Source organism: Phocoena phocoena, chromosome 5 (assembly GCF_963924675.1).
Source record: "Phocoena phocoena chromosome 5, mPhoPho1.1, whole genome shotgun sequence".
Classification (NCBI taxonomy): Eukaryota; Metazoa; Chordata; class Mammalia; order Artiodactyla; family Phocoenidae; genus Phocoena; species Phocoena phocoena.
In genome coordinates this window covers 73,858,848-73,874,994 of record NC_089223.1, presented here as the reverse complement: position 1 = coordinate 73,874,994, position 16,147 = coordinate 73,858,848, and the positions used below count along the sequence as shown (strand labels likewise).

General features: G+C 40.8%; 1 protein-coding gene across 1 annotated transcript in view; it reads right to left on the bottom strand.

The window, feature by feature from the left end:
* The window catches only part of APBB2 (amyloid beta precursor protein binding family B member 2), a 224,836-nt gene that overhangs the window by 198,077 nt on the left and 10,612 nt on the right, over positions 1–16,147 (bottom strand). Inside the window, exons 2-3 of the mRNA XM_065877247.1 lie at positions 14,022–14,092; positions 12,288–12,396 (exon numbers count right to left, since the gene is read on the bottom strand). Coding sequence (XP_065733319.1) covers positions 12,288–12,396; positions 14,022–14,092 — 180 coding nt within the window. The remainder of the gene's footprint in view (positions 1–12,287; positions 12,397–14,021; positions 14,093–16,147) is intronic.

The window sequence follows — 16,147 nt, the reverse complement described above, 5'->3', positions numbered from 1 at the left end:
AAACCGTCCTGAAACAGCAAGAGATGTTTCCTCTATGTACCTTTGCTTCTACCCTATATCTTTCTCAACTCCTTAAAAGTATTTCACAATTCACTTTTCCTTTCTTTCAGTTTTTGTCTTCAGTATACCTTCAGTTATAAGCATAGCAGATATGAGGTGATAGCTATCAAGAAAATGAATACCAATGAAGTAGAAAGAAAGCTAAAAAAAGGCTTTACAGGAGTATTTTGAAAAGGCTTGAACAAAAATTAAAAATTTGCATATCTTAGTTTGTATTATACTTAAAATAAAATATTCATTTTTTCCCCAATACAAAACAAACTCTGATTTCTGTAAAGTGAAGAATTGGACATTCTGCTAATCACTTCATTTTTAAAAAGGCCCTGTGCTAGTATTATCATCTGACCAATATTTAATCCATACGTGCCATGAATTATGCTAGTAGCACGAAGCACTTCAGTGAACAAAAACACATTCTTCCCTCTTTTGGAATTTATAGACTAGTTGGGGAGACGGATATTAATCAGAAAATTAATCAAATCAGTGTGTAAGTATATATGTTCTAGAGGAAAAGAATTCAGTTCTATGAGAATATGTAATGAAGGAACAGGTGATATAGAGAGCCTGGAGAGTCAGGAAACATTCCCCTGAGAAAGTTAAATTTATGTTGCAATTTGCAGACTAAACAGGATTTAGCAGGATAAAGTTATTAAACACCTAAACGCTACGCAAGGCACTCCCTAGCCCTGGAGATGAAGTACAAAATGCAGAACTATTTTTCCCTAGGTGCTTATATCCTTGATGAATAAATGTAATGTAGTAAAACAGTTTCCGAGGACTTTGCAGCATGCATTAATTCTACATAAATAATAACCTGAGAAAATATAAAAGCACTCAAGTATGGTTTTAAGAATATTCTATAGCAGGTAGCCACTAAGAGCAACATGGAGCTACTAACACTTGGAAGGTGAGTTTTTAATTTTATTTAAGTATGCAGTTGACCCTTAAACAACGCAGGTTTGAATTGAGCTGATCCACTTACACCCATTTATTTTTCAATAATGAATACTGTTGTAGTCCTACATGATCTGTGGTTGGTTGAATCCTGGGATGTGGAGGGAATGCTTAATCCCTGAGCAATCCCAGTATTGCTCAAGGGCCCACTGTCATTAATTTAAATATAAGTTTATAAACTGATGCTTGACTCTTTGGGGGAAACATTTTAAATAAGTTTGGAACTTCTTGGGTAGGTAAATCTACTTCCAACTCTAAAGTTTATGATCAAGTATTTCCAGTGAAAATTCTACATCTGAGTTGAGTGTTAAAACATGCTGATTTTGGAGTCTTTGCAGGAAAATAAATGTAAAATATCTCAGTAATTTTAAAACATTGATTACATGTTGAAATGATAACATTTTGAATATAATAAGTTAAATAAGATGCATTGTTAAAATTAATTTCACCCATTTTTTAAAACGTGGGTACTAGAAAATTTCAACTTACATATGTGGCTTGAATTCTATTTCTATTGGAGAAGTACTGACCTAGGGAATGTAGGTGGATTCTGAAACTTTACCCTACTCAAAATACTATCTTCCTTTCCCAGAAAAAGCAAAGCAAATGCTCCCTCAGCTGTAAGCTAGAGGAGGTATACCAGCTTTCAGAGGAAGTGCCTTTGTTTCCATAAAAATCACATACTGAGTTGCCAAGACACCCATGACCCAGGGTAGGCCACCACAAGCTCCACGTTAAGAATATAACTGTGGGAATTCCCTGGTGGTCCAGTGGCTAGGACTCTGCGCTTTCACTCCTGGGGCCTGGGTTCAATCCCTGGTCGGGATACTAAGATCCGACAAGCCTAGGGGCGTGGCCAGAAAAAAAAGAGATATAATCGTGATTTCAAAACAAACAATGAAATTAAATGAATCAATCTAGCAACAGGTTTCCCTTCCAGCAGTGTTTTTATGTGTCACATTTAGGAAAATCCATAATGCTTATATGCCTTGTGACAATGCCATTGGAGCTCAATAAATGTCCGACATGACCATAGAGGAGCAGCCTAAGCAGAAAGCGCTAGTAAACAAATAAAGAAGTGAACAAGTAAACTGAATGCCCACTTGTATTTTGGTTCAGTATAAGATGCTATGTACTTTTCCTCCCCATTGGACATAAATATAAAAATTCAAAATTATATACATATATATTAGTTCAATGTTTTATATGATAACACTCCAATCCTCAATGCCTTTATTTTTGTCAATATGATACACCCAGACCAAGAATGCTAGAGTATACAATCTCACTATAATCAGGCCCTCATGTGCTCCATTTGCCTCAGTAACTGACTGGTCTTTTTATTTGTGATATTGTGTTTGTCATTTAGAATAAAAAGAATTTTTCCCTTATTTTTATTGTGTATTTTACCTTTTTTCAATATGTAATTATACACTGTACCCAACAGGCTTCAAACAGGAAACAGATGACACATTCAAATTGCATATTTTGAGGAGGGTCTAATTAAAGGACTATTTAAAAAAAAAAAAAGTGGGCAGAATAGGAAAATGACAAGAGATAATGCAGACCCCAGGACCAGTAAAAGCAAGTTACCACTTCTGGTCTGCAGGAAGAGAGAGCGGTGTGCAGGGTGAGCACTGCCCACCACCACCATGGAGGTTCACAGCCAGCTTTCAGCAACCTTGTGCAAAACTAGTGTCTTCTTCTCTCACTGCCTGATCCTTTGGCTATAAGGATGAGAAATTACTCCTTAGTAAGCTAAAGTTGTAACTCCTTTTTTCCAAAAATAAATGAAAACTCACAAGTGTTCATCCATTCAGATCCAGCTCAAGTACTGCATCCTTGATAAAATGTTCTCTGAATTACCTACTTGTTTAATCACTATTATCCCACCACTAAACTTTCTACATACTTCTATTATTATGCTTGACGCACAACATTAAATTTTTATTTTTATCTTTTTTCCCAACAGAGGGTAAATACCTTGAAAGGACTGCCTTAATTATTTTTAGTTTTTTAAATTGAGGTATAATTGACATACAATTATATTTTCAGGTGTAGAACATAATGATTTGATATTTTTATATATTGCAAAATGATCACCACACTAAGTCCAGTTAACATCCATCACCATACACAGTTACAAAACTTTTTTTTAATCTTGTGATGATAAATTCCTATGTACTTTTAAAGGATGCCAGAGAAACAAAAGATATAAAATAAAAATAAGACAAAGAATTTCACTTTACCTCTCTTCCCCAAATACAGTTAAAAAAGAAATCTGACAAATTCCTCTCAATTTACTTCGCTCTCTGTCCTGTGCACCGCCTCTTTAGACCCTTAGTACTTCACCTGGTTCCATAATTCCTACATGGCCTCAGTCTAATCCCTCCTGACACCTCCGCCCAGATCCATCCCAGCTCCACAACGCCAGACAAACACTGCTCTGTTCACAATCACTCCCAATCCAAAGGCCTCCAGAATAAAGTTCTTTCAGCCACTGAGAACCTAATACCCACTTGATTCTAGAACTTATTTTTAGAGAGCCCTCTTTTCTCACTGGTTTTTAACCTGGGAAAACTATCTGGGGAAATGAGCCACGTTAAGTGTGTCCTAACAAATTTCTGAGTTTATGGACCCTCCCCAGCTCATCTATCTTAGCCTGGTGTTGGGCCCACAGTAGGTCTAAATAGTTATTTTTAGACACTTTGTGATCTTCACAATTCTGAGGCTGCTTGTCCTCTTTCCAGCTTAAGAATATTGGGTGGGGCTTCCCTGGTGGCACAGTGGCTAAGAATCTGCCTGCCAATGCAGGGGACATGGGTTTGAGCCCTGGTCTGGGAAGATCCCACATGCCGCGGAGCAACTAAGCCCATGCGCCACAACTACTGAGCCTGCGCTCTAGAGCCTGCGAGCCATAACTACTAAGCCTGCACTCTAGAGCCGCAAGCCACAACTACTGAGCCTGTGCTCTAGAGCTGCAAGCCACAACTACTGAGCCTGTGCTCTAGAGCCCGCGAATCACAACTACTGAAGCCTGTGCTCTAGAGCCCGTGCTCTGCAACAAGAAAAGCCACCGCAATGAGAAGCCCATGCACCGCAACAAAGAGTAGCCCCCCCCCATTTGCTGCAACTAGAGAAAGACTGCGCCCAGCAACGAAGACCCAGCACAACCAAAAACTAAATAAATACATAAGCCTGTGTTCAGACCATCATTTAAAAAAAAAAAAAAGAACAAGTATGTAAAATGGTATCTCACTCTGCAGGTGGGTTCTAAAGTCAGAAAATGAGGCAAAACTTGACAACAGTCAAACTTACTTTGAAAAATCCTTTAAATTGCCTTAGCACAACACACAGTTTCCATTAAACAATTAAAGTGTGTGCAATTTTATGATGCATACACAATAAAGAGTATTTCATAAGTATATGTATATGCAAATTTTTATTTCAGCATTTTGTTTTTCCATGGAGAAGAGAGGTGTGACATATAATATTGCACACTATGGGAACAAACTTGAATTTTTTTAATTTGACATTTAATTACTAGTACAATTTCTTGCCATCTGCATATCTGGGTGCTGCATATCTGCTGTTAAGAATCCCTGTTCTGGAAGAGCCTAAATTTACCACTTCTAGAACTTAAAATAGAGGGAAAAAATTGCAGCAATAAAGGTACAGGGACTAATCCTATCGCTAATGTCTATATCTGAAGCAAAAACACTTAAAGAGGTTGATTTGTGATTTTAGCTTTTTATCTTACTTGAGTCGATGTTCTCAAAGCCAGATTTCAAAACCAACTCCAAGAACAAAGAAAAATAAACACAGGAAAAACCATGTTTCCGGAACTATATCCCAGGGGAAAACATCAACAACTAGAAAAGAAATATTTTCAAGACAAAACAATAAATGTAGGATTTTCCATTTACAAATTACCTTTATAACTCTTTTTTTTTTTTTTTGCGGTACACGGGCCTCTCACTGTTGTGGCCTCTCCCGCTGCGGTGCACAGGCTCCGGATGTGCAGGCTCAGCGGCCATGGCTCACGGGCCCAGCCACTCCGCGGCATGTGGGATCCTCCCGGACCGGGGCACAAACCCGTGTCCCCTGCATCAGCAGGTGGACTCTCAACCACTGAGTCACCAGGGAAGCCCCCCTTTATAACCCTTAACAAGAAAAATTTTATGCTCCCCCCACAAACATACTTGATCCCCATTTTTCATATTTCAAAGGTATAACATCTGCAGTTTAGAAATAACAGCAATGTTTAATGCTTCCAAGAAGTGCCAACTTAGGACTTCCCTGGTGGTGCAGTGGTTAAGAATCCTCCTGCCAATGCAGGGGACACAGGTTTGAGCCCTCGTCTGGGAAGATCCCACATGCCGCGGAGCAACTAAGCCCGTGCGCCACAACTACTGAGCCTATGTTCTAGAGCCCACGAGTCACAACTACTGAGCCCATGTACCTACAGCCTGTGCTCTGCAACAAGAGAAGCCACTGCAATGAGAAGCCCGCGCACCACAATGAAGAGTAGCCCCCACGCACCGCAGCTAGAGAAAGCCTGCGTGCAGCAACAAAGACCCCCCACAGCCAAAAATAAATAAATTAATTAAAAAAAGAAGTGCCAACTTAAAATTTGCTGCTAGATAGCTGTGGAGGATGAACTGCGTTAATGGCATCAATCAACAACTTCTCTGTATCCTCGCTGTCTGCTCTGTCGCTTTGCAGTCCCTTCTCACTGACTGGCCTTGCTATGTCACTTGCTTTGGTCAGTTGAAGGTTAGCAAGTGGGATGGCACAGAAGCTGGCAAAGCATAGCCCATTTCCAGCCCCATGAGAAAGATATGATCTGTACCACTGCCACGAGAACACACCCAGGCTGGCCTGTTGAAAGGATGTTGGAGACTTGGGTAGCATAGCTGAGTCCTCTTGTCCAAGGCCACTGAGATCAGCCTAAGCCAGCCGACCATCAGACATGCGGGAGAGCCCTGCAGAGATCTGCAACTATACCGGCAGCTGACTGAAAGCACATGAGTGAACCTAGCAAAGGCTGTAAAAATGACTCATCCATCCGGTAGAAACTAATGGCTACCGTTTAAGCCACTAAATTTTGGGGTGGTTCATTGCGTAGCACTACTGTGGCAACAGACAAATGATAACACTAACTATACCCACAACAACCAAAATGAGACAATAGAAGAGCCATTGGGATCAAACCTGAATTGATCCAGGGGAGGTATGATGCTATGTGACCCTGCTTCAGGGAATCAAGTTTTTTCTTGGAGATTTATGCCCTCCCTCAGTTACATGGCACTGTCTTGATCAATACAGGCTGCATCTTTGGTTTCTACAGTTGTTCATTCACAATACACAACCATTTACATGTTGCACATCAGAATACTCCATGACAGCAAATTTTAGGAATTTGTCATAAGGACATATAAGCACCATTATTTCTACCAGGAACAAGTTAAATGTCCATCAATAGAAGACTGATTTAATTTATACGATGGAATACTATGCATCATTTATTTAAAAGTGAGGATATTTCTATATTTAGTTATATAGAAAGATCTCTACTAAATATTGAATGAAAAACTAACAATAAAACAGTATGATGAGTATACTGGCATTTCATACCCAGTGCTGGCAACTTTTCTGTATGTTTGAAAGTTAAAATAAAAAGTTGGAACAAAGGCAGCATGTATAGTGTCATTCTTTCATAATTTTTTTTTTTTGCGGTACGCGGGCCTCTCACTGTTGTGGCCTCTCCCGTTGCAGAGCGCAAGCTCAGCGGCCGTGGCTCACGGGCCCAGCCGCTCCGTGGTACGTGGGATCCTCCCAGACTGGGGCACGAACCCGTGTCCCCTGCATCAGCAGGCGGACTCTCAACCACTGCGCCACCAGGGAAGCCCCATAAATTTTTAAAACTATTTTTATGGCAAAATAAAACACAGATTGAGAAAATCACACAAAACAAATAGTTTATTAATTATTATAAACAAACCACTCTTATAACTACCACCCAGATCAAGAAACAGACTTTTCTAGCCAACTCAAAATGCCCTCCATGAATTTCTTCCTTTCCTCTAAAAGTAAACAAACTATCTTGAACTTATCATATTCACTTCCTTGTGTTTCTTTATGATATCATTACCCAAGGTTACAACTCTGGTCAACACAGTTAATTCTTATCCATTTTTTTAAAAATGTGACATGTATTTTAAGTTATGTTTACTCTACCTCCCCCATTATCCTTCTCTTTATCTTACAATTTATTCCTTAGAGAATCTGGACCACTTGAACTATGGAGTTTCCACAGTATGAATTCTGCTGACTACATATTCATGGTGCAGGTTAACATGTTCCTCCACCCTCCGAATTTCCTGCAAATTGGCATCTGGATTAGGAGGCTTGAAAAACACTGAGATTCAATCCATTTGGTTGTATGATCTTTCATCAGGAGGCACACGGTATCTTGTTTTCTTGGGTTTCTAATGTCAGATGCCATTGTCGCTCAATGCCCGGATCCATTAAATCAATGGGGGTTGCAAAATAATGATAGTCTAGTTCTCTCGTTTCATTTTCATTTATTGCGTGGAAAAAAATTTAGGAAGGGCCTCCCCTCATCTACTACATGGTTATCCAGTGATCTGTTCATATAAGAAAGGCAGGGTAAACACGTTCTTTCTTGACCACTTTTAAGACAATGAATTGGTGATCCATTAACCTCAGGTAACCAATAATTTGTTTTTCTTATCATCAACCCTCACAGATTTAAACATACTTGGAATTCTTATTTTTGAAGCTCTAACGGACCCATACCAGTAGAAGCCTCTTCAAGTTGGCTCCTGAGTCCTTTTGACACGATCCTAATAATCTTTGATAACAACCTTGCTAGCTATTATCTTGAGATGTCCGGGCTCATCTTGTATCTCTCCAGTTATTTTCATTGTTTAAAGCTCACTCTTTAGGAGATACCTTAAGAAGAGCTCATGGGAACAATATTTCCTCCTCTCACTTCTTGCATGTTAATGCAATGTTGGTGTTCTTCACATTTGCAAGTCAATATTGCTAGACATAAAAAGTACAGGCTCATATTTTCTTCTCTTAGAGGACCTTAAATATGTTATCCCATTTTCTTCTGACATAAAATGTTTCTTCAAAAAGTCTGAGAACAATCTAATTCTTTTGCTGCTGTTTTTCTCTTTTTTTCTAGATGCCCAAAAGACTTTGCTTTTTCTTCTTTTTAATCCAGTAATTTTACTAAAACATCTTGGCATTGATTGTTCTAGGCTGATATCCTAAAATACATGACTTGCCCTTTAAAAATGTCGTTTAAAATTGTTTTCTCAGGAAAATTTTCTTGAAATATAGTATTTGTACTGTTCCCTTGCTTTGGTTTGCTTTTCCTATTATGGTATGTTCGATCTTCTTTTCCTATTTTTAATATCTGTCACCTTTTCCCAAATTTTATTTCTTTCTTGATTTCCTTTCAATTTTTAACTTTTTCCTCCTTTTCACCCTCAATTTCTCTTAGGGCAGTATTTGTGGCATTTATCTGATTTTGTGTTCCATCTAAGAATTTATTTCTAAAGTGATTTTTTTTCTAATTTCTAATTCTTTGAGCTCTGTCATCTTGTCTGAGATTTTTCTAATTCAGATTATGCTGTTCTTTCATGTCTTGGATAATTTTTAATTATCTCTTTTTCTTTTGAAATAATATATTAGTTTTTTTTTTTAATCATATCTTTTGGGCATGTTTTCATTGTCTATAAGGATATAACTGTGTTCCCTTTTTTTCTTCTTAATACTAAGTCTGTATGGGGTTTAATCTTATTAGTTTTCTGTACTTTTATAAAGTTTCATGTAGGTGCAGAACACTGGCCAAGTTAATAAATAGTTCATAAAGGAATGAATAGACAAGTTCATCAAAATGTTAACAGCAGTAATCTCTGTGTGGTATGATTTAGAAAAGTGTCTTCTAATGTTTCATATGTTGATTTGTGTAAATTTTTAAATAATGAGTATGAAGTGTTTTCATATTCAGAGCAAAAGAGTTATTTTCAAATTGAAAGAAATAAAGTGTGTACATGAAGATATATATACACACATGCCATATATCTTTTAAAATAAATAGGTAAAGAAGTAGCAAACAACCCATCCCATTCCCCTACCTGCACTGCATATGTCTCCTATTCATAAATGAAGGCTCTGGGGTAAACGGTGATAAGGCTAAGTTTTACTAAGGAAGACTAGTTTAGAGTTTGTGAAAAGGAAGACAGCTACCACCCAACTGCTTTCCATGCTGTATTTGACAGATTTTACTCTGCAGCTCAGAAAACATGTTAATAGGACTCTCATGGTGAGAGGAAGAGATTAGAAAAGCAAAGAACCCTGTTGTGACAGTTTGGCACTATATGGAAATGGCTCACAGTGCCTGTAATGCATGGAACATAGATAACATCTTTTCATAAATCTAGACTCCAAGACATTCCAAATATACACGTGAGAAATGCCGATGGCAGTGATAGCAAAGCACCAAACAGAACAATTGCAAACAAGAATGAGATGAAGCCTTAATTTGCTTAACTGGGCTTTAATATACCTCTCAGAGAAAACATAAGAGATGAACTGCCTCATAAAGCAATGGTCTTCTCCAGTTCTTCTTCTTTTTTTTCACAAGATAATTAAAGGAAACGAAAGAGCAAGGATCTTGTTAAATTGACCAAGGAAAATGATTTCATCTGAAGTAGAATGCGTGAGTTTTTGAAGAAAGGATTTCAAGTTTCCCCACAGAGCTGACACAGGTCATTTGGTAATGCCTACATCAGAAAGCGAAGCCATTCCAAGGACAGACAGCATGGAACACCCGGCAGGCCCTATTAACAGAGGCAAGACAGAAGGCTGGGGGAACCATGGCCTTGTGGAAAGAGCACTGGAATGGGGAGTCAGGACACATGGGATTTGACTTCTTGACTTGTGACTCTGAAGAATCTAGTTCACTTTGTCACCTGTTAATATTTCTTAGAGAAACCCATTATTCATTCCTCTATCCTATCTCGGCAGTGAGAACAAAGGAGGTAATGAGAAAAATCTCTGCATGACCAAGACTACAAGTGCAAAATGATTCGTTTATAATGAAATTGTGTTTCAATTGCTAAATATAAAAGTCCCACTGTGCAGTAATGTTGTGAATTAAAAATCAGAGGAAGGGAAATGAGGGTCCAGGTATTCTGAACCCAGCAGCAGAAGAAACGATGTCCACTTCTCCTCTAAGACACTTTTCTGAGGCAAAGGAGAGGCAGATAAACGTATACCTCAAAAGCGACTCAAGATTCCATGCCAGATCCTTGACTGAGACACTGATAAGAGCCAAGGGTCTTTTATGGTTTTGGCTGGGATTCATCCCGAACAGGCTATGCCCCCAAATGTCACCACATATGGCTTGCCCATGGAGCCCGAATTTCTAACCAGAGCTCCGGGGATAATATTAAGCCCTGGGTAACTAACAATTGCTGAAGGCTTCCTCTGAGCTAAACATACAGTGTACACAACCTTTCTCAGATCTTACAAGCCCTAGGAGGTGGGCACCAATATTCTCCTCCTTTCACAAGCAGGACACGAGCTATATGGAGATTAAGAAACTTGCAAAACATCAGGCAGCTAATAGGCGGCAGGGCTCAGGCTCCAAACCTGGTCTCCTGATGGCAGGATCCTTAGTTTAATATTCTACTCTACTGCCTCTTCCCGGAAGTGGAAAGAAAGAGGGAGCTGGCGAAGCAGGGACTCCAAAGATCCCATTTACAGAGTTTATAGATCCCTCACCTACCGGTTCCAGGAGAAGGTGAGTGTCATAACCAAGCAATCAGGAAATGGCTTCTCTCCTGTCACATAACAAAAGCAACACAGAGCTTTCCTTCTGACCGGCTTCCTAATTATCTCTGGAGCTCTCTTTTTCTGCCAGAGAAATCCTTTCCCCTCTCTCCTTTGGACTTTTCCTGATGGCTTCTAACATCGCTTCCCCAATCCCTCTCCATGAAAACCAAATCCACTCTACATTTCAAAAACTATAGTTTCATCTCATTTCAACACATTATGCATATGAATCAATCCTGATTTCACCATAGGGCGGCTTAGAAGAGATTTGGAAATTGTCTGAATCACAATAATTTCTCATACTTTTATCACACTGACTATTTAACAGGTACCGTTTCAAGACTTACGTATATTAACCATTTCAATCCTTATATTCACCCTATGAGGAGGGAACTATTATTATCCCCATTTTATAGATGAGGTAACAGGCAACAAAACACTGAATAATTGCTCCAGGTCATACCTGCAGCAGGTGATGATGCTATTTTGTTTTCAACATCTCTGAACTTCAGTTCTCTCATCTTGAAAATAAGAATAACAATAACATGGTTACTAGGCAGAAATGAAATAAACATGCATAAAGCAATTTAACACAATACTTAGATTCCCCCATCTCCCTCTAGTATTTCTGGGATCATCCTAAGGTACTACCCAGAAATTTTTAATTGAATGAGAACAGGGAGATAAGAGAAGTGCTTAGTATTCAGACACGCTGTCCCATCTGTGCATCACGACACCCCTTTGACGCAAACATTACCTCCCCCATTTTACGGATGAGAGACAAGAGAAAGCATGGACTTTTTGTGAGTGACTGGACCAGGCCTTGAACCCACATATGCATCCTGTCTTTCCAAGGTTTCTAAGGGGCTTGAGGACAGGGATAGCCCAGTCTTCTAGTCCCTTCATCTTCCCCTTGTAGCCAGACCCAGAATAGCACATGCTGTATAAATTCCACACGCAACCAATGTTTATATGGCTTGCCAGGGTTACCTTTCCCTGGGAAATCAAGATGTAAAACCAAAATCAAATACAACAATAGGTGCATCACATTTACTGACCCTGCCCAATTAGCAACTCCTCCGATTAGAGGGGAAAAAAAGAAGGATGGAAGGAGAAGGAATGATGGAAGGAGGAGAGGAAGAAAAGGAGGAGAAAATGCCCAAGACTGCAGATGTTGTGATGAAACATAAACCCAAACGGTAATTGCCATGTTCCCTCATCCACTTCAGGATTTTTTTCTCCCAGAAGGATATTAGCTACCGATCTTGCTACGGCTGTCCCTTCTGGGTTCTTCAGCTGGGACCTGAAGTTAGAGGCCTCAGAGAAGACCTGCCAGGCCAGGATCACCCTTTCTCAGAAAGGCGACAGGAGGGAAGACCACTGCTCTCAGCCCTGACCTGCGGGCAGAGGCCGCCACCGGAACAGGGCGTTCCTCCCAGCACCGGATGCCCACTCACAAAGGAACACCACCATCTCCTCCATCTCCCTCCCATCAACACCTAAGACCTAAGGGAGGACAGGAAAGTGGAAGTCAAGGGTCACTGCTGGGGAAGCTGAAACAAACAGTGCCCTCCAGATGCAGAACCACACCCATCACCTCTCCTGCTCTCACACCCATATTCTACTGTTTGTAAATATATTTATTTATTTATTTTATTTATTTATGTTTGGCTGCATTGGGTCTTTGTTGCTGTGCGTGGGCTTTCTCTAGTTGTGGCGAGCGGGGACTACTCTTCGTTGTGGTGCGTGGGCTTCTCGTTGCAGTGGCTTCACTTGTTGCAGAGCACGGGCCCTAGAGTGCAGGCTCAGTAGTTGCGGCACAAGGGCTTAGTTGCTCCGTGGCATGTGGGATCTTCCCGGACCAGGGCTCGAACCCGTGTCCCCTGCATTGGCAGGCAGATTCTTAGCCACTGCGCCACCAGGGAAGCCCCACACAATATTCTTAGGCTGGGAAGAGGACAAGTAGCCTCAGAATTGTGAAGATCATGAAGTGTCTAAAAAATAACTATTTAGACCTACTGTGGGCCCAACACCAGGCTAAGACAGATGAGCTGGGGAGAGTCCATAAACTCAGAAATTTGTTAGGACACACTTACGTGGCTTTCTTTCCCAGATAGTTTTCCCAGGTTAAAAACCAGTGAGAAAAGAGGGCTCTGTAAAAATAAATCACCACCTTCCCAACAAATCTCCTTCTCAACTTCCCTAATCCAGTGAGGCAGACATCCAAGCGATGTCTCAATTATCTCTGACTCTGTCCCTCCCCGGCCTCCATATGCAGTTGCGGACCTGGCACCACTGATCCATCTCAGAAGCTCCTGCCAGCTGTATTCTCCTCCCTTCATTTCCACGCCAAGCTTTTATTACTCTCCTGGAGGCCTTCCATCACCTCCTGATCACTCTTCTGCCCTCACTTCGATCCTCTTGCACTCTCCTATAGATCCATCTTCCTAAGAGGATCCACCACCTTTAACACCACCAGACCATGTTCTAGACCATTAAAAGTGGGACTCCAGGGCCAGTCCTGGGTTTGAATTCTTTCTCCATCATGTCCTATGAGTATCTCTTTGGGTTAAGTCATCTAACCTCACTGTGCCTCAGTTTCCTCAACTGTAAAATGGAGATGAGAGTACCTACACCAAAGGCTTGTGGGAATTAAACAGGCAAGAGCACATGAAGCATTCAGAAGAGTGGTGGCATACAGTCTGGGCTATGTAAGTGTTAGCCATCATCATCATCGTTATTATTTTAAGAGCACCACACTGGCTACCAAATAAAATCCCCATTCCACTGATGGGCTCTCAAGGTGCTCCATGCACTGACCCGAACTGGCCTGAATTTGTCCCTAATCTCTATGGACACAGGCCTTTCCTCTACCGCCTGACCCCAGAGGGGCACCAGACTGGGCTTTGCACCCTTTCCTGAACTGCCTGAAATTGTCCCACTCACACGCTCCTACCGGTGGCTCTGCCTGGGAAGCCCTGCCTCCCACCAGTGCCTGTCAAACCCTCAGCAGCTCTCAAGGATGAGCTCAAACGCTGATCTACCCAAGGTCATCCATCTGCCATCTGAATTCCAGCACACGGCCCTGAAGATGTTAATAAATCTAGAAGGTTTCATGGTCCTGCCCCTACCTGCCCAAGAGCTACTTTCTGGTCCACCTTAAAGAAATAACCTTCGTCCTCTACGGGCTTCAGTTTCCTATCTGTAAAATGAGGCAGTCAGAACAGACAGCTTCTAAAGCTTTCTTCTGAAGGCCCTTGGGTTATACAAACAATGTCTCCTTGTTCCTTTGGGAAAATCTTTCATTAAGGAAGAGGGTGCATAGGGTAACCACATGTATTTTTATTTTTTAAATGAATGACTAATTGTTTTAAGTCTCAAGTTCTAAGGTTATGAAAAAAGTGAGATTTTATTAGATGATGTCTACAATTCCTTTCTCTTTATAGTTTGATGACCCTATGACTTATAGTCTCTTTTTTCCCTAACAGCTTAGAATACAATTTCATTTTATACTTTATATTATCTCCATGATGCATACCACAGGGCTATTTCTACTTTCCCCATGGAAAACAATTCATTGAGTGCTATACCCAAAGACCAAGACAGTAAAAACAAAAACAAATCCAAATTATTTCCCCTCCCCCTCAATTCAGCAAGTGAGAATTCCAGGATAAGTTTTTTTCCATAAAAATACAGATCTAGAAATTTCTTGAAACCACCAGGGTGGAACTTAGCCATAAGAAAGTTTGAAAAGAAGCAGAAAATTTAATAATACCATTACCCTGAAATCCAATAAAGCCTGTTGGAGCTTCATATTTTTAAGAATCAGACTATTTATGCTATTACCCCAGTACTATTATAGTTTCCTATAAAGTCATAAATACACATGATGTAGCTCACCAGAACACTAAGACCATCACACAAAAGGCCATAAAGAAGATAGTGGCCATGAAGTATGGCTCCGTGGTACTTGCTACAGCAGGTTCACACAGACGAATTCATCTATTTCAAAAATTATATTTCTAAGGCCACAACTCATCATCTTCAACTGTGAACAACTTTTTTTTTTTTTTGCGGTACGCAGGCCTCTCACTGTTGTGGCCTCTCCCGCTGTGGAGCACAGGCTCCGGACGCGCAGGCTCAGCGGCCATGGCTCACAGGCCCAGCCACTCCGTGGCATGTGGGATCTTCCCAGACCGGGGCACGAATCCGTGTCCCCTGCAGCGGCAGGTAGACTCTCAACCACTGCACCACCAGGGAAGCCCTGAACAACTTTTAATACAAGTTAGAACTTCCTTTTCAGAAACTGTTTTCACACAGGCTAAAGGTCATACTGAATATCAAGGGACATTTATGAGGTAATCACAACACACAGGATGAAACTTATAACACCGCACCTTCATATTTACTTCAGTTAGCCCTGTGCTCACCTTTAAGTATCAGAAACCTAACAAAGAGTGGATTCAACAAACTGGAAGTAGTGGACAGGCTCAGGGCTGCTAGTGTTGGTTCAACAGCAACAATGTCAGGGCAGGTATCTCCGTGATGCCTTTGGCTTTTCCTTTCTGCTTGTTACCTCGTGGTGACATAAGGGCTGCTGTGCACTCACACATCTTATCAGCATTCGAGGCAGAAAGCAGAGGCAAGCAGCAAAGGGTACTGACAGGCTCATCTGTCAGGTTTTATCAGGACAATAGCTCTGTCCCAGAAATCCCACCCCCATTCCAGTGGACTTATTCTCAGGTCCCACTGACCAGGACCAGGTCACATGGCCATGCTGGTTACAAGGAATGCTCGCAAGTCAGGGGTCAGGACTGGCATGTTGGCTCAGACCAGCACAACCTACTGTCTGAGGCTGATCACCACACCACCCTGAATTAAATCCAGGTTCTAACAGCAAAAATGGAGCAGGATATGGGTACTGAGTGAGTGAGCAACTGTGCCTCCATTTTGAGTCTCCACCTTAGAAATAAGAAAGTCATCCATTAGAGAACGTAATTAATTATAGTATTTCCAAAGTGTCTTCAGCTCCCCACACCAAAAGCATCTACTACATATAAAGTCATATTTTATAAATTCAAGGCCTATAAAAGCAAAAATAGTTGTTTCATCTTTAGGTTCATATGCTCATGCGGTTTGTTCATATGGTTTTTCTCTCTATATATAAATAGGTATAAATTGGTAGTCAAATGGCTAAAAGGTACGTATCAAGCCTTGTTGCTGTGAATCCTGTTCAGAACCCGAATACTAAGAAGCT